Here is a 17,223-nt window from a genome sequence, read left to right on the forward strand (position 1 = left end):
GTTAAATTTGATCAGGTCACCGCTTCAGACCCATCCATGACTTTGGCTATGTTGCCCTGGACATTATTGATTTGATTGCCGAGGATTCTGGCATTTACACTTGCCGTGCTGTAAACATGATGGGTGCTGACGAAACCAACTGCAACTTGAAAGTTACAAGTAAGGACCACGATAATCTATGAAAAATACAGCAACGAATTTAACTTTGTTTCTCAGGCTCGTCTCAAATTATCACCACCACGCAAAACCAGAGCAACATGGAGCAGCTGCAATATTTGGAGGACAGGTCGAACCGCTTCCGCAGCGAATACTACGAGGAGTCCACCACTCAGGCTCCAGTGTTTACCTCTTCGATCAAAAATATTGTCATCAAGGAGGGTCAACGAGCGCACTTTGAGTGCCGCCTGATTCCAGTTTCCGACCCAACAATGAAGGTCGAGTGGTTCCACAACAATGTTCCGCTGAAAACTGGATCCAGATTCACCGAGACCAACGCATTTGGCTTTGTTGCTCTTGACATCATGTACGCTTACCCTGAGGACTCTGGCACCTACACCTGCAGAGCGAGCAACGCAATGGGACAGGCCATCACATCAGCAACTCTTGGCGTGCAATGTAATTTTTTTGAAAACAAAACAAAAAACCCATTAAAATCTATGTTTTAATTTTTAGCCAAAAAGTCTATCTATCTGGAGACGCAGCACGAGTCTGCAATGACCAAGATAAATTATCTTGAGGGTTACAACAAGAGTGCGCCCACTCCTGCTCCGGACGAAAATGTGGCACAAGCGCCTGTTTTCACACAGCCTGTCCGAGATCTTAAGGTGGCTGAAAACCAAGCCGCCCACTTTGAGGCAAGGTTGATTCCCGTCGGTGACCCCAAACTTAAGGTTGAGTGGCTTAGGAACGGAGTTCCCATCCAAGCTTGTAAGTTTTTTTAAGACCAACTTAAATTATGAATTTTTAACTTGTTTTTGTCAGCTAATCGTGTCACCACAATGCACGACTTTGGATATGTGGCTCTCAACATGAAATATGTATATCCTGAGGACTCTGGAACTTACACTTGCAGAGCCGTGAATGATCTGGGGCAGGCGGTGACCTCATCACAGCTCATTTGCCTTTGTAAGAATAATATAGTGAAACTGAAATAAAAATAAAATTTTTGTTCTTTGAAAATTTCAGCTAAGGAATCGATCATCAGAGAGATTGAATCTCTGCAGTACGAAGAGGATTCGTCTCGCTTGACGAGAACTGAGGACATGGAAAAGATTGTGACTCAGGCTCCGAAGTTTGTCACAAAACTCAACGGGCCAACTCAGCTGAATGAGGGACAGAGTGCCCACTTTGAGTGCAGAATCGAGCCTTATCCCGATCCAAACCTGAAGGTTGAGTGGTACCACAATGGCCAGCCTCTGCAGACTGGCCACAGGTTCCGCACAACCTACGATTTTGGCTTCTCTGCACTTGACATTTTGACTGTTTATGCCGAGGATGAAGGCGAATATTTGTGCATTGCTACCAACCGCATTGGCAAGGCTAGCTCCAGCATTAAGATCACTGTGAAATGTAGGCGCCTATAAAAACTAATTAATAAATTTTTCCTGACAAATTTAAACAATTTCAGCCAAGGAGTCCATCAGCTACGAAACACAGCATGAAGGTGCTCTGCAGAAAATCCAGTACCTCGAGGGAGACAGACGCACCGCCAGAGAGGAGGAAGAAGGCGCTATTAACGAAAAGCCACAGTTTGGAAGACCACTGCGTAATTTGGACAATCTAACAGAGGGTCAGTGTGCCCATCTGGAAGCCACTCTCACTCCTGTCAATGATCCAACAATGAGAGTCGAGTGGTACTGCAATGGTCGTCCAATTCCTCAAGGTAAAATTATTAATTTTAAATTGAAAAAAAAAAACTAATTAAAAATTTAAAAATCACAGGTCATCGTTTCAAGACAACTTATGACTTTGGATTTGTTGCTCTTGACGTTCTGTACGCGTACCCTGAGGATTCTGGCACTTACATGTGCAAAGCTCGCAATGCCATTGGCGAAGCTATTACAACTTGCTCAATCAAGGTTAAACGTAAGTGGTTAAAAATTAATTTCTAAAATTTTCTAAATTTTTCATTTGCAACTAAATTGATTTTATTCCATTTCAAATATCAGCCGAAGCTGGTATTCAGCTCGAAACTCTGGATGAGGACAGGCTGAAGAAGATCAGAACTTTGGAAGCTTATGCACGTCCACTGAAGGAGGAAGTTGATGCTGTTCCTCAAAAGCCAGTGTTTGTCACTGCACTCAACAGGTTTAATATTTATGAAAATGACTTAACCCTATATTAATTTCTTCTATTATTATTATAGCTTGCAAAACGTCAAGGAGGGTGAGCACTCTCATCTGGAATGCCGTGTGGAGCCAATTAATGATCCTAACTTGCGCATCGAATGGTTCGTGAATGGAATTGCAATCAAGACTGGCCATCGCTTCCGCACAACCCATGATTTCGGTTACGTGGCTCTTGACATTCTGGACACTTATTCCGAAGACTCTGGAACCTACATGTGCAAGGCCACCAACAATCAAGGAGAGGCTGTTAACACTAGCTCAATCACATGTCTTGCACGTCGCAGCATCTACCTTGACTCTCAGCACCCTGAAGGTCTTGCGAAGATCCAGGCGCTTGAGGCCCAAGGCCACCAGGGTCGTTTGGAAGTGGACGAGCCTGAGGCAACTCCGCCAAGATTTGTCACCGAGCTGCATGTAAGTGATATTTCAAAGGTTTTTTTATTTTTATATACATTTGTCTGATTTTTAGGGAACAACGCAACTGGCCGAAGGTCAGACAGCTCATCTTGAGTGCCAAGTTGAGCCCATTCACGATCCTAATCTGAGAATTGAGATCTACCACAATGGAAAGCCCCTACCATCAGCCTCTCGCTTCCACATCACCTTCGACTTTGGCTACGTGGCCCTCGACATGACCCATCTTGTGCCTGAGGATAGTGGAGAGTACACTGTGAAGGCAGTCAATGCACTAGGACACTGCACAACAAAAATCAGCATTCAAGTTTCCGGTACAACACCCTAAAATTGAATAATTAAATTGGCATGATTTATTGTTATTTAATTTGATAACAGGAAAGAGTGGTGTCATTTTGGAGTCTGCAAGGCCAGAGGGTCTTGAAAAGATTAAGAGGTTAGAAGGCCAAGGTGCTTTCATAAGACCCGAGGTCTCTGAACCTGCAACAACTCAGCGCCCTGTGTTCACCGCTCCTCTGCAAAATATTGACCCTATCAACGAGGGTCAAACTGCTCACTTTGAGTGCCGGTTGATTCCAGTTAATGACCCAACAATGAAGGTTGAATGGTTCAGAAACGAGCAGCCCATTGAGACAGGTAATAAAAAAAATAACAAATTGTTTAAATATATCTTTATATATTCAAATTACGCGTAGGTTCCCGCATCACAAAGACGCATGACTTTGGATTCATTGCTCTCGACATCAACCACGTCCGCGATGATGACGTCGGCGTATACATGTGCCGCGCCACAAACGCATTGGGCGAGGCTGTTACCACTGCGTCCATGCGCATCAGAAGCCAGGCAGACATTCTGCTGGAAACGCAGCATCCAGAGGGCATGAGAAAAATTGCCCAGCTGGAAATGGGTCAGGAGCCAAGACCAGAGGAGGCTGACAAGGTCTTTGACAAGCCGATTTTCACTCAAGTCCTCACTGGACCTTCAGAGCTCTGGGAAGGACAAAATGCTCACTTTGAGTGCAGGGTTGTGCCCGTTGGAGATCCAAACCTCAAGTTTGAGTGGTTCGTCAACGGTGTTGAACTTAAGCTTGGTGAGTTTCTTTACAATATATTAAAACATATTTATATATACTTAATGGTAATGCTTTCTTAATTAGGTTCAAGATTCAAATCCACTCATGATTTTGGTTTTGTCAACCTGGACATCAGCGGCTGTGTGCCTGATGATTCTGGCTTGTACATGTGCAAGGCAAGGAATTTGGCTGGAGAAGCCGTCTCATCAAAAGCTTTCAAAGTCAAAGGTACTGACTGGATTAAGAATGTATTATTTGAAGATTAATATAATTACATTTATAAATAGTTAAGTCCTCGATCGACCAGGATCCACTACATCCCGATGCCTGGAAAAAGATTCAGCTCGCAGAGGCTGAGAAGAACAAAGTCCCAGAAATGTTTGTTGACACAACACCTAAGCAGGCACCCGTCTTTACCACCCATCTTTCTAACTTTGACAAAATCGTTGAGGGACAGCACGTTAAAATCGAAGCTCAAGTTGAGCCCCGTGCTGACCCCAACCTGCGAGTTGAGTGGTTCAAAAATGGAATTTCTCTCACAACTGGTGCAAGAATCAGGAGCACTTTCGACTTTGGACATGTTTCTTTGTCCATCAATGGTTCACGCGCAGACGATTCTGGAATTTACACCTGCAAAGCTGTCAATCTTCTTGGTGAAGCTGTTTCTACTTGCTCCGTCAAAGTTGAAGGTGGAATAATTTAATTTTTTTAACTTATTTTTTTATTTATCTAAAATTAATTATAGATCGTCACTGGCTATTGGGAGGCTCTCTGCGTCCCGATTCTCTACCAATCATTGAGGCTCTTGAAACACCAAAAGATGTCAAAATCGAGTCTCCGGAACCAGTGTTCGAATCTCCTGTCTTCATTACTCATCTGAACAATGTTGAACTGAAGGAAGGAGAGACCGCTCACTTCGAATGCAACGTCGAGCCTTCAAAGGACCCAACGATGAATGTTGAATGGTTTGTGAATGGCAAGCCCCTGCCCACTGGATCAAGATATAAGTCCACATACGACTTTGGATATGTTGGCCTTGATATCACAGGATGCTATCCTGAAGACGCTGGAATCTACAGCTGCAAGGCCACCAACAACAAAGGACACGCTGTCACAACTGGAAGCCTGCGTTGCACATGTATAATACGAATTTGTATTTGAAAGAGATAAATTGACATTTTTTATTTACAGCCAAAACTGACATTTATCTGGATACACAGCATCCGCAAGGACGTGCTGGTCTTGAAGCTGTGCAAGAAGCAGAAGAAGCATTGGCTAGCAGAAGCCAGAGGCAACCCTCTGAAGCTGAGCCTGAATATCCCAAGCCAGTATTTGTTGTTCCATTGGAACCGCAGTTTAATTTGGGAGAAGCAGAGCCACTGCACCTTGAGTGCCAGGTCGAACCCAAGAATGATCCAAATCTCAAAGTTGAATGGTTCTTCAATGGAAAAGCTTTGGACCATGGTAATATTAAAATATTTATTTAAATATTCACCGTTTTAGAGCATATAGAATAATAATTTTATATAAATTATGACTTTAAGCAGCAGCCAGAACAAAAAAGAAATGAAATTAAATATTTTAAATTAATGTTCTGAGATAGTTTTTTTTAATATTTTGGTTTTTATTTAAAAAATTAATAATTAATTTTATAAAATAATTTCTGCTGATAGAAAAAACAGGAGAAGACAATTTAAATAAATTTATATAAAAGTAATTAGGGAAGAAAATCAGTCAGCAGAAATAATCAAGGTTCAATGCAAAAAAAAAAACAATGTTAATTAATTATTATTTGTTTCAAATTTTAGGATCAAGATTCAAAATTACAACCGACTTTGGATTTGTCACTCTTGACCTGGTTGAGGTCTATGAGCGTGATCAAGGCATTTACACATGCAAGGCAGTCAACAAGCAGGGAGAAGCTTTCACATCGACCACTATCTACTGCACTGGTATTTTAGAAATAAATTTTTGTTTAACTTAAAAAATGCAATATTTTTTATCAGGCAAAGAGGGTCTCATTGAGAAAACTCAGCATCCTAAGGGAGAGGAAGGTCTTGAAAAGATCAAGGAGCTTGAAGACTCTATGGGCAACGCGGGTGCACCATCTGCCGATTCCGATGAAGGCAAAGCGCCAGAATTCACTTCTCAGGTAGAAAATGAGAACTTAAGTTAATTCTAGATTTTAATCTATAATTTTACCACTTTCAGTTCCAAAATCTGTCCAACCTCAGTGAAGGTGAAATTGCTCACTTTGAAGCGTCGCTCACTCCCGTCGGTGACCAAACTATGGTCGTCGAATGGTTCTACAATGGCGAGGTTCTCAAGGCAAGCCACCGGGTGCGCACTGTTTACGCATTTGGAATGGTTGTGCTTGAAATTTTGGGAACCAAGATTGAAGATTCCGGAGAGTACACATGCAAAGCGACAAACAAATGGGGCAAGGCTGAAATCAGTCTCAATCTTGATTGCGTTGACAAGCTCAAGGGACAAAAGCCTCAGTTTACAAGCCAAATTCAGAGCATTGAGGGGCTCAAAGATGGAGATTCCGCTCACTTTGAGTGCACTCTTATTCCTGTTGGAGACCAGAACCTCAAGGTTGAATGGTTCCACAACGGACAGCCACTGCGCCATTCTTCCCGCATCAAGTCGGTATCCGACTTTGGATTTGTCGTATTGGACATTGCCTATGTTCAGAGCCAAGATTCTGGAGAGTACGTTTGCAAGGCGACAAACAAGTATGGAGAGGACACCACCAAGGCATTCATTAAGTGCGCTGGCAAGGGAGGAGTGTATCTCGAATCGCTGCAGCCAGAATCTTTGGCTCGCATCAGAGAACTGGAAGCTCAAGGCAAAGCAGCCCCGAATCTTACCTCCCCTTCGGCTGAGCCTCCCAAGTTCACCAAACACATCACCAACGTTGAAACCCTCAGCGAGGGCCAGAGTGCCCACTTTGAGGCAAGGTTGACTCCTGTAGCCGATCCTACTCTTACTGTTGAGTGGTACTTCAACGGCAAGAAGTTGCCCACTGGACACCGCTACAGGACCTTCCACGACTTTGGCATTGTCATTCTGGATATTTTGTACTGCTACGAGGAGAATTCTGGCGAGTACGAGTGCCGTGCAGTCAACAAAGTTGGGTCTGATGTGACAAAGGCAACGCTGAAGTGCAAGTCTAAGGCAAATCTCATTCTCGACTCTCAACTGCCTCAGGTATATTGTAAAAACTTTTTAATTTATTTAAAACATATTTCATTTTTTAAATGTGAAATTTTAATGATTTTCAGGGCATGGAGGGAGGTTTGCAAAAGATTCAAAATCTTGAGGACTCTGCGTTTAGATCAAGAGACGAACGAGGCACTGACCACACGGGCAAGGCACCTGTATTCACAGTTCCTCTTGCAAACATCGACAATCTTAGAGAAGGAGAGAGTTCCCACTTTGAGGCAAAGCTCACTCCTACTGATGATCCTAAACTGACGGTGAGCTTCATTATATAATTATAGAGTATTCAAGTGTCAATTAGCAAAATGCTTCAATAAATTTTTTTTTCTATGCATATTTAAAAAAAAATCCTGTTTAAATTTCTATTCACTAATTTTATTGTTGGTTTTTGTTTCAGGTTGAATGGTTCTGGAATGGAAAGCCACTTAAAATTGGATCTAGATTCCGCACATTCTATGACTTTGGTTTTGTCATTTTGGAAATTTCACCAGTCTACCCTGAAGATACAGGAGAGTACTCTTGCAGAGCCACAAACGAATATGGCGAGGCAGTGACCTCAGCAATTATGAGAGTACAAGGAAAGCGAAGCATTATCTTTGAATCACAGCTGCCAAAGGGCATGGAGCGCACCATTGAGAAAATTGCTGAGCTTGAAGGTCTCAATGCTGACCAAAGACCATTGCCCACCGATGACGACACTGGAAAGCCCCCTGAGTTTGTCACCAATCCAAGTGACCTTATTCTCGCTGAGAACTCTCTGGCTCACTTCGAGTGCCGCCTCACTCCAGTCAACGATCCCAGCATGCGAGTGGATTGGTTCCACAACGGAAAGGCTTTGTGGGCCGGCTCAAGGATCAAAACCATCAACGACTTTGGATTTGTCATTCTTGAGGTTGCCGGCGTTTACCAGAGAGACTCAGGATTGTACACATGCAAGGCCACAAACAGGCACGGAGAGGCAAGTGTCAGCTGCAAGCTGCAGGTCAGAGGTCGCCAGGGCATCGTTCTGGAACCTCAGCTGCCTTCGAGATTCCAGTCTGGAACAGAGAGCCTGCTGAAATTGGAAGAAACTTTGCACAAACGGGATGAGATTATGCCTGAGGACGAGAAACCAGATCCACCAAGATTCACAGTTGAGCTCAAGGACGTGCTGAACGTGGCCGAGGGCGCCGCAGCCCACTTTGACTGCAGAGTTGAGCCAGTCGGTGACTCAACCATGAGGATCGATTGGTTCCTCAACGGACGTCCGTTCCCATTCGGATCTCGCGTGCACACCATCAACGACTTTGGCTATGTGGTGCTTGACCTTGACTGGACCTATCCTAGAGATTCTGGAGAGGTGCTCTGCAGAGCTGTTAACAAATGGGGATCTGCCACCACAAAGGCACAGCTCACTTGCAAAGGTAACATCTTTGACAGCTCGAATATTTTATTTAATATTCAATACAAAACAAATAAATTTTTTTAAATTTTACAGCCAAGAGAGGAATTGTCATGGAGACTCAATTGCCCGAAGGATTGGTGGGAGAAAAGTTGGCCGATCTTGAGAAGGGCAATTACAATCCCATCATCAAGGAGGATGTGCCTCTCACGCCACCCAAGTTTATTACACAGGTAAAATTTTCATATAGTAAAATGAAAAAGATTTCATATTAAAAAATGCTTTTAGATTGAGAGTGTCGGCATGACTGAAGGAGAACCGGTTCACTTTGAATGCCACGTTGAGCCGAAGTTTGACCCGAACCTCAAAATTGAGTGGTTCCACAATGGCAAGCTCCTGTCCTCAGGACATCGCTTCAGAACAACCTACGACTTTGGCTTTGTCTCCATGGACGTCCTCTACGCCTACTCTGAAGATTCTGGCGAGTACGTCTGCAAAGCCACAAACGAGCTTGGCTCCGACACCACGAAAGCTAAAGTTGTGTGCAAAAGTGAGACAAAAACAGTCAATTTAACTAAAAAATCATTAAAATAAAATCCATTTTTTAGAGCTTCCTTCCGTCCTGCTGCACAACCAGGTGCCTAGGGGCATGAAGAAGTCTGAGGCTTTGATGCAGATGGAAGCGACCATCAAAAAGTACACTTCTGAAGTCCATCTGACTGAGGATGATCTGTACGACGCAGACAAGAAACAGCCGCCTCGATTTGTCACTCAAATCAAGAGTCAGACCGAATTGGTTGAGATGGAGAGCACCAAGTTTGAGTGCCAGCTGGCCCCTGTTGGAGATCCTAACATGAAAGTGGAGTGGTTCTTCAACGGCAAGCCTTTGTCTCACAGTATGTATAAAAATTTTTAAGGGCGACTGCAGATTAAATTCATAATTTTACAGAAAATCGCTTCACTCCGATTTACGACTTTGGCTATGTGGCGATGAACTTTGGCTGGGTCTATCCAGAGGACAGCGGTGAATACCTGTGCCGAGCGACCAACTTGTACGGCATGGATGAGACCAAGGCCATTATCAAAACGGCCGGAAAGCCTGGCATTGTTTACGAATCTCAGCTGCCAAAGGGCATGAAGAGTATTGAGCGCATTAGAGAGATGGAGGCCGCCTGGCAAGTGTGAGTGTTGAAAATAAAATAAAGTTTAGTTTCAAATAATTAAATGTAATTATTTTGTTAGTGTGCCAGAAGAGCCTGACGAGGACGACAAGCCAAAGCAGGCGCCTGTGTTCGCTCTGAAACCAGACCCTGTAATGGTTGAGGAAGGCAGAATCGCCAGATTCACTTGCCGCGTCCTTGGTCATCCCAAGCCACGAGTGATGTGGCTGGTCAACGGACACACTGTTCTTAATGTAATTAAGAGTAATTTTGAACGAATAAATTCTAATTTGAACTCTGGAAACTAGGGTACTCGTTACAAGCTGAACTTTGACGGCATGTACCACATGGACATCCCGAAGGCGCGCCAGTACGACACTGGCAAGGTAGAGGTGATTGCCCGCAACTCATCCGGCGAGGCTTATGCCACAGTCGAGTTGACTGTTAACGCGCGTTACGACGACTTCCGCAGCGTGCTGAAGAATTCACCAAGGCGTGAGTTTGACTTGCATAAACATTTTCATTTTTTAGGCGCAATTTCCATCTTTCAAATTAATTCCAGCTTTCTAAGGAGTTTTTTTCCACGACTCACTTTATAACTATGATGATATATAAATACGTTTTCAGTGATTTTGAAACTTAAACTTTTAAACATGAACTCAAATGCGTATAAACAAGAGTAAACATAAACACGTGTACTATACTTTAAAGTCCCATTACTAACAAAACCTGACCAAATAAAACAAATAAAAACAAAACCCCGCTCTCTCTCCCACAACTGCTTTATCTTTCATGCCAGCGGACAAAGTTTTTCAACTACATGCTTTTTAAGGAACGTTCCAAGTAAGGTATGGGATTTTATGTCTATGTGTAAGCATGTATACCACTCGATATATTTTTACTCCATGCGAACATTTTTTGTTGTCGCATTGATTTTTGTCACTTTTTTGTTTCACTTCTCTCTTCTCTCTGCTACTAATGCCCTTTAAAATAGATATGTAAATGTATCATATCTGTAAAAAAAGTTTTAACCTAAATAATAGGTAAAGAGTGCTTTTGAGCAGTTTCGATCCTGTTCACAATAGCTTTTAGTGGAAAAATGCTTGATGAGAAATATTGTGGCGCATATTTGTATTTGGCGTTTTGCTAGTGAGCCAATTACGATGATTTACCTCCCAACAAGCAAATATTGCGGGGGCCGAAGAAAATAAGTCAAAAAATTAGAAAAAAATATTGATTTTATAAAAAAATTTTAGAAAGAAAATTTTAAATGAAAATTCTTCGCCCCCACAAATTCTTCGAGTACCTTTTCTATTTTTTCTCAAATGTTGATCTCGTTAATTCCAACCCTGACCCAAAATCAATTTAAGTCCAGGCCTGATGTCCCTGAACCAAACTTCCAGTTTTACCTTTTTGTATTAAGGTGTTGTTTCTTGTTGCATTTGTAGCATGGTATGACTATGAGTTAACTCAGTACCAAAAGGAGAGACAGGAAACGGAACTTGAGAAAGTTTATCAAGAACGTAGCACCACCGAAGGCCACCCTGATGTTGGAAGCCTTGTTAAAAAGAAGGTTGTTAAAGAGCCCGAAACAGAATGGCAACAAAGTGTCAAGAAGAAGAAGGGCGATGATTATTACAAAAGTTTGAAGGAGGTAAATAAAAATCTATACAAATAAACTTTTGCTCAAAACAAATACAAATCTTTAGTTGGAAGAGGAACAGCTGATGAAAGAAGCTAAAATTCGAGAGCAGTCGCACCAGTTTGCCATTCCGGGCGAAAAAGTGAAGCAAAGCTCAATTGCTAGAGGAATGGCGGAGAGCTACGAACAGAAACTGTATGTAAATAAAAATTAACAAAATAATTTCTCTAACCAAGTGAATTGAACGCAGGGAGCAAACTGACCAGGTACCGCCATCACCGAGGGTGCTGCGAAAAACAGCGGAGCAATCCCAGGTGTCTGAGAATGGTGTTGTAGAACATGCCACGGTGGAGAAGCAGGCGCTCCAGGCAATGCCATCTGAATCGAGTGTCCACGGCAAAGAGGTGCACACAGCAACACAAAAACAGACCCAGAAAGAGGCAAGGCTTTTTTTAATTATAACTATTATTAGAAATAACTTAAAATTCAGTTAAATAAAAAAATGCGTAAAATAAATTGTTTCAAGGAGCACAGATGGTTAAGTTTGAGACTCAAAATTTTTAATAACCCTTTTAATATATTTTTAGGTCCAAGGTGATCTGGAGATTACGAGAAAGATAACCGCCACCGAAACCACTGAAGTGGAGCACAAGGCTCGCACCTTGGAGCGTGTTGTGACTGGAGCAGTGGTTAGTAAAGAATTAGGCTAAAAATATTAGAGCTTCAATTTTATGCAAAAACAGAAACCGGCCCAGCCTCCACGCTTCACCAAGAAAATCCAACCTTGTCGCGCATTTGAGCAGCAATCGGCGCGGTTTGAGGTGGAGTTTGATGGCGACCCAATGCCAACCATCAAGTGGTTCCGAGAAGATTTCCAGATTCAGCCGTCCAACGACTTCCAAATTCACACCTTTGGTACCAAGTCGATTTTGATCATCAGACAGGTGCGTTATTATATTTAAATTATTATTATTTATAATTGAAATCACAAATATGTTTCAGGTGTTTATGGAGGACAGTGGTATTTTTGCCGTGATTGCTGAAAATAGGGGAGGCGCCGCCAAGTGCAGCGCAAACCTGGTCGTGGAAGAGAAGAGGACTGGCAGGGGTGGAGGTCTGGTGCCTCCTGCCTTCCTCAGCACTATCCAGGAAGTGAACGTGCCTGCTGGGCAGTTAGCCAGATTCGACGCCAAACTCTCTGGCACGCAGCCCCTAGACGTCTACTGGCTCAAGGTATATTTTTAAAACAATCACTCTAATTGCCTGCAATTGTTGTCAAAACTAATTACACCACTTTTAAGAGGCAGGTTAACTAAAAAGTTCCGACTCAACTGTATTTATTTTGTAAAACCCACTCAGACTATTCAGACTTTGAGAAATAATGTTTTAAAATTTTAGAAAAACTAATAATTTATTACAAAACAAACTTGAAACTAAGATAGGTAATTTTGAATTATTAAATTTGAAAAAAAAAACATTTTAATCGATGTTGTGATGCATAAAAAGATGGTTGTGCAAGTTTCATGACTTTTTGATTTAAAAAAAAAAATAATTAAGTTTAATTTATGTTGATTGTCTTTTCTCCAGAATGGAAAGAAAATTGTGACGGATATTCGCCGAAAGACTCTTGAGGAGGAAGGCACATACACTTTGCTCATCATCGAGGCCCTTCCGGACGACGTTGGCACTTACGAGTGTGTGGCCATCAACTCGGTGGGCGAAGCTCGGTGCGAAGCTGAGTTGCAAGTTCAAGAGCAGGTCGTGACCTCACCAACGCCGGCTGCCACAGGCGACGAGCAGACCAAACTGGTGATTGTTGAAGACCTCAAAGACCAGGTGGTCAATGAGGGTCAGAGCGTCCATTTCAAGTGCAAGGTCACCGGTAGCCCAGGTAAAAAATTAATAAAATTTAAATGACAGCTAGGACTAATAAAAAAAAATTCAGCACCAACCGTCCAATGGCTCAAGGGCGAGAAACCGATCAAACCGTCCAAATATTTCAAGATGCTGCAGGAACATGACACTTTCACCCTTCACATTACGGAGGCTTTCCCCGAAGACGAGGGGCCTTACAGCTGTGTGCTCACAAATAAAATAGGAAACGTCACTTCTAAAGCAACTCTGAAAGTGCTAGGTATTTAATTTTGAATAAGTTTGAAATTTGTGTAAATATTTATCTTTCTTTGTTATTTTAGCGCCTGATTCTGAAGACGTAGCCCCAACTGTGACAAGACTGTCTGACGTGACCGTGGTCGAAGGCAATCCGGCGCAGTTCCGAACTCAAATGACTGGAATTCCCACTCCAACCGTCCAGTGGTTAAGAGAAGGGGCTCTTATTCCGCAGTCGCCAGATTTCCAGGTAAATTTTAATTTTTTTTTCAAGATCAATCAAAATAAGGATGAAACATGCAGTCAAACTAATTTGGTCCTACCTTGTAGATAATTCACGAGGGAAACAACTGCGTGCTGCTGATCAAGTCAACGTTCGAAGAGGACTCAGGCATTTTCACGTGCCGAGTGACAAATTCAGCAGGTCAAGTTGAGACCTCTGCTCGCCTCACTGTGAAAAGTAAGGAATAAATCAGTTGAATGCTTGCTTCCAAACCACCTTAGGAAATATCCAGTAAAAGCATCCACCCAGTTTTAAAGCAAGCTTTGAAAATGATTTTAAAAACAACAAAAAAACTGCTACAGAAAAAAGTATATAAGATTTCTCTGAAATGTAAAACTTGTTGAGAGACGAATCTTCAAAGTTATTTATTTTATCGTGTTTGTCTGTTGTGCTTACATGTTCTCAATTTTAGTTTCATAGCGACGCTCGAGCCAATATAAGACAAAGCGTGGTTTTTCAAGGAAACACACATAGTTTTGTTCCTCCTGTGCAAACAAAGACCACGCAGTCTCTTATTTTGGTGACGGTAGAGTTGTTTTCTATACTAACACAAAAACACAAACACAATATTTTAAAAGTGAAACTTTTAAGCTTTTGGGCCAATTTATTTTTAGTTTTTTTTTTAAACGATTTTGTGGTAATATGTTTCTAGTCAAAATATCGTAAACTTTGCATAAATATTTTCCCAGTTTTTCTAATTCGATGAACGACTTGAAAAAAAATGTTTCCTTTTTTACCTAATTTTGTTAAATTTAATTGGTTGGTGGCGGTTATTTTAAAGTGCCATAATATTTTTACTTTTTTTAAACAAATGTGACTCATTTTTCCAATTTGTTGAAATACACGTGAATATTTTGCAAAACACAACCATTTTGAGTTTTTATGATTTTTTTTAACAATCACTCACAAACAAAACGCTCACGCCGAATAACGACAGATACTAGAACAGAATATTAATCGTTATGGTATATATATATTTGTGAAATTCAATCTATATGTCTAAAAAATAAAATCAGAAAGAAAAGATGTAAAATTTTTCTGCAGACAAAAGTCAAACCCATGTGTGCGATCGACAGAGGGAAAGAGGATGAATCTCCCACTGATTGTAAACTTGGCCGTGCCAAAATAGATCATTTGCACGGACTGAGTGGGTGTGGAGAGGAAGAAGTGATTTTGAAAGAAAGAGTTAAAAATGGCCAGTGGGAGCGGCGCGAGGCGCAGCCAGAACACCTTTGCCCACCGCTTTGGGCTAAATATGGACGCACCCGTTCGTTCATTCCCCTATCCCGCGCATCCCCCGACCCACTAAACTGCTCTGCTCGGCGTCTATCTCGCGATTATTTTGCTCTCGCATAACATTAACCAGAATTTATCAAACACAAACTTGAGCGGCTGACACATTTGGCTGCCCTCAATTGCTGTGATGAACGATGAAATCGAGTTTATGTCTAAACAGTTGCGGGGAATTAATCGTTCTGTCACTGAAAAACTTAAAGATCAAAAAGTAAAAAGTATTTCATGGTTTTTGGGTCAAATTTTCAAGGATTTCACATGAGCTAATAAGATAATTTTATAAATAAATAGCTCATAGAGTGGCCTAGATTTTTAATAATGCATTAAATTAAAAAAAAAAACTAAAATTTACGTGGAATAAAAATATAAATTGAAAGCGAATATTTTTTTAAAATCTCATTATTTAATTTTTTCAAACTTTTGAATATTGTTTAACCCTTTTGAAGATCCAAAGCTGCTGCAGAGTCCAAGTATAGATTAGTAAACCATTTTCCCCATGCCAGACAAATAAACACAGATGACCGCCCAAATATACTTAAAGGGAGCGACAAATAAACCGAAACGGCTCGCTAAATGATATACACAGAAATATTGCCGAGGGATCTTTTTCCGCTCAACTTAGTCAGCGCGACGCCGTAAATCTCTCTTTCAAACTGGCGCTCTTTAAAATTACGAACCCACGCGCACTTGGCGCAAACACATACTGCACAGCTCTATTCGCTCCTCGGTGGACGCCGTTTATCATTCTCTTGCCGGCGAGAGGAATTTTTTAGAAAAATGACTCATCTGAGTCATCTTGTACCCAGATGCGCGCGAAAGCGTCTCCAGCATAGTTTACCTTTGGGCCAAAATTATCCTCGTGATAGCGAGAAAGAGGCAAGAGTGAGAGCGCGCGCGGCCTGTTTTATTTTCGTGTCGCTCGCGAAACTACTTTGAATCACAATCTGGCAGAAATGCAATTAGCTAACGAAAGGCGAGAAAAATTTGAATTTTGAAAATAAACGCTCTGGTCAAAAGTTCTATAAATAGGAAAGTGATTCTGCTCCTTCTTCTTCTGCAGTCGTGCGGATAATTAATTCAGCCGACCCAGATAAATCAGTGTCGACGCGCAGATTAATAGCAGCCGTCGTCCTCAATTTGTCCCACTTTGTACGCTCATTGTTTTCAATTAAACGAGAGGACGACGCAGGTGGCGAAAATACTTTGATGAAAACATTCTGGGAAGTAAACAAATTCAGGGGTTCTTGGAAAGAGACAGGGAAGCGAATTGGCAGTTCTGGCTCGTCTTTATTGCGGAGCAAATTGATTTCACACAAACTCCACTGGCTGACTAATCCGTGACATCGCGGATTATGCAGCGACTTCTTGAGTATTCACGGTGACAAAATGTTTCTCGTGAATCAGCAAAGTTCTGACTCTTTTGCCGGAACCGTCTGATTTGCTCAGAAATGACGATTAAAATCTTCTACTTTTAGTATCAGATCACAGAAAACATTAGTTAGAAAGAACATTTAAATGCAAATTTTCATAGAAAAACTAACAGATGAAAATAATTAGAAATATAAGCACCAAATAAATAATTAATAAAATATATAATTAAATTTTTTTAAGTTAATTTTGGCGAATTTAACTGGCAGTCTGGTACTAGTGAAATTTTAAGCTGTCAATCAGTAGACAAAACACAACTTGCGCGTCTCGAATTTGCGACGGATGATCAGCCCAATTAAAATTCTGCTTTGAAGTCGCAACGCCGAGAAGTATTAGAACAAGTTTTAAACGAGCCAGCAGCAGGTGCCAATGAAATTCGCTAATGGTCAACAAGTTTCGCAACGGGGGAGCGCAAAGTACAGCCTCTTTCGCAACAATCGCGCGATGATGAGACTGGCACGAAATTTCGAGTTAAAGGCACCACCAAACAAACGCACACAATGAGTGACGGTTCTAAGTTTAAACACGAGCTGGAAAGATCACCGTCGGCGCACTTTAAAAATAATTTTCGTTCCTTGCCGGCGGAGAGCACGCACTTGAGTATTTTCCTCCGTTTCGAGCCGAATCCGACGAACGTTGCGCCGCACCGGCCTGGCCTGTTCGATCAAAGTGGAATTCGAGAAATGATTCGTTCCATAAAACAAACATTTGCATGAATTCCACTTTTCGCAAACGAAGAAAGGGCCGTTGTGGGGCGGACGGGCGATGCGTGTGTCCCAGAATATACACCTGCACAACAAACACTCGCACACACTTGAAACGAAGCAGTCCGAATGAACTCACAAAGCAAAACGCGAACGCCGACTG

General features: G+C 41.8%; 1 protein-coding gene across 16 annotated transcripts in view; it reads left to right on the forward strand.

The window, feature by feature from the left end:
- Positions 1 to 17,223, forward strand: part of LOC132196424 (titin-like) — an 81,742-nt gene that overhangs the window by 15,923 nt on the left and 48,596 nt on the right. For all 16 annotated transcript variants that reach the window (XM_059619058.1, XM_059619059.1, XM_059619060.1 and 13 more), the window contains exons 18-44: positions 16 to 159; positions 217 to 615; positions 673 to 927; positions 982 to 1,125; positions 1,186 to 1,569; positions 1,628 to 1,882; positions 1,942 to 2,085; positions 2,169 to 2,307; positions 2,366 to 2,762; positions 2,818 to 3,076; positions 3,141 to 3,398; positions 3,458 to 3,853; positions 3,920 to 4,063; positions 4,123 to 4,524; positions 4,581 to 4,973; positions 5,027 to 5,299; positions 5,644 to 5,787; positions 5,842 to 5,987; positions 6,047 to 7,048; positions 7,123 to 7,317; positions 7,458 to 8,463; positions 8,538 to 8,674; positions 8,730 to 8,991; positions 9,050 to 9,337; positions 9,391 to 9,622; positions 9,684 to 9,855; positions 9,910 to 10,096. In XM_059619058.1, coding sequence (XP_059475041.1) covers positions 16 to 159; positions 217 to 615; positions 673 to 927; positions 982 to 1,125; positions 1,186 to 1,569; positions 1,628 to 1,882; positions 1,942 to 2,085; positions 2,169 to 2,307; positions 2,366 to 2,762; positions 2,818 to 3,076; positions 3,141 to 3,398; positions 3,458 to 3,853; positions 3,920 to 4,063; positions 4,123 to 4,524; positions 4,581 to 4,973; positions 5,027 to 5,299; positions 5,644 to 5,787; positions 5,842 to 5,987; positions 6,047 to 7,048; positions 7,123 to 7,317; positions 7,458 to 8,463; positions 8,538 to 8,674; positions 8,730 to 8,991; positions 9,050 to 9,337; positions 9,391 to 9,622; positions 9,684 to 9,855; positions 9,910 to 10,096 — 8,157 coding nt within the window. The remainder of the gene's footprint in view (positions 1 to 15; positions 160 to 216; positions 616 to 672; positions 928 to 981; positions 1,126 to 1,185; positions 1,570 to 1,627; positions 1,883 to 1,941; positions 2,086 to 2,168; positions 2,308 to 2,365; positions 2,763 to 2,817; positions 3,077 to 3,140; positions 3,399 to 3,457; positions 3,854 to 3,919; positions 4,064 to 4,122; positions 4,525 to 4,580; positions 4,974 to 5,026; positions 5,300 to 5,643; positions 5,788 to 5,841; positions 5,988 to 6,046; positions 7,049 to 7,122; positions 7,318 to 7,457; positions 8,464 to 8,537; positions 8,675 to 8,729; positions 8,992 to 9,049; positions 9,338 to 9,390; positions 9,623 to 9,683; positions 9,856 to 9,909; positions 10,097 to 17,223) is intronic.

The sequence above is a fragment of the Neocloeon triangulifer genome, unplaced genomic scaffold (assembly GCF_031216515.1).
Source record: "Neocloeon triangulifer isolate White Clay Creek 2 clone unplaced genomic scaffold, ASM3121651v1 ptg000012l, whole genome shotgun sequence".
In the NCBI taxonomy this organism is placed as follows: domain Eukaryota; kingdom Metazoa; phylum Arthropoda; class Insecta; order Ephemeroptera; family Baetidae; genus Neocloeon; species Neocloeon triangulifer.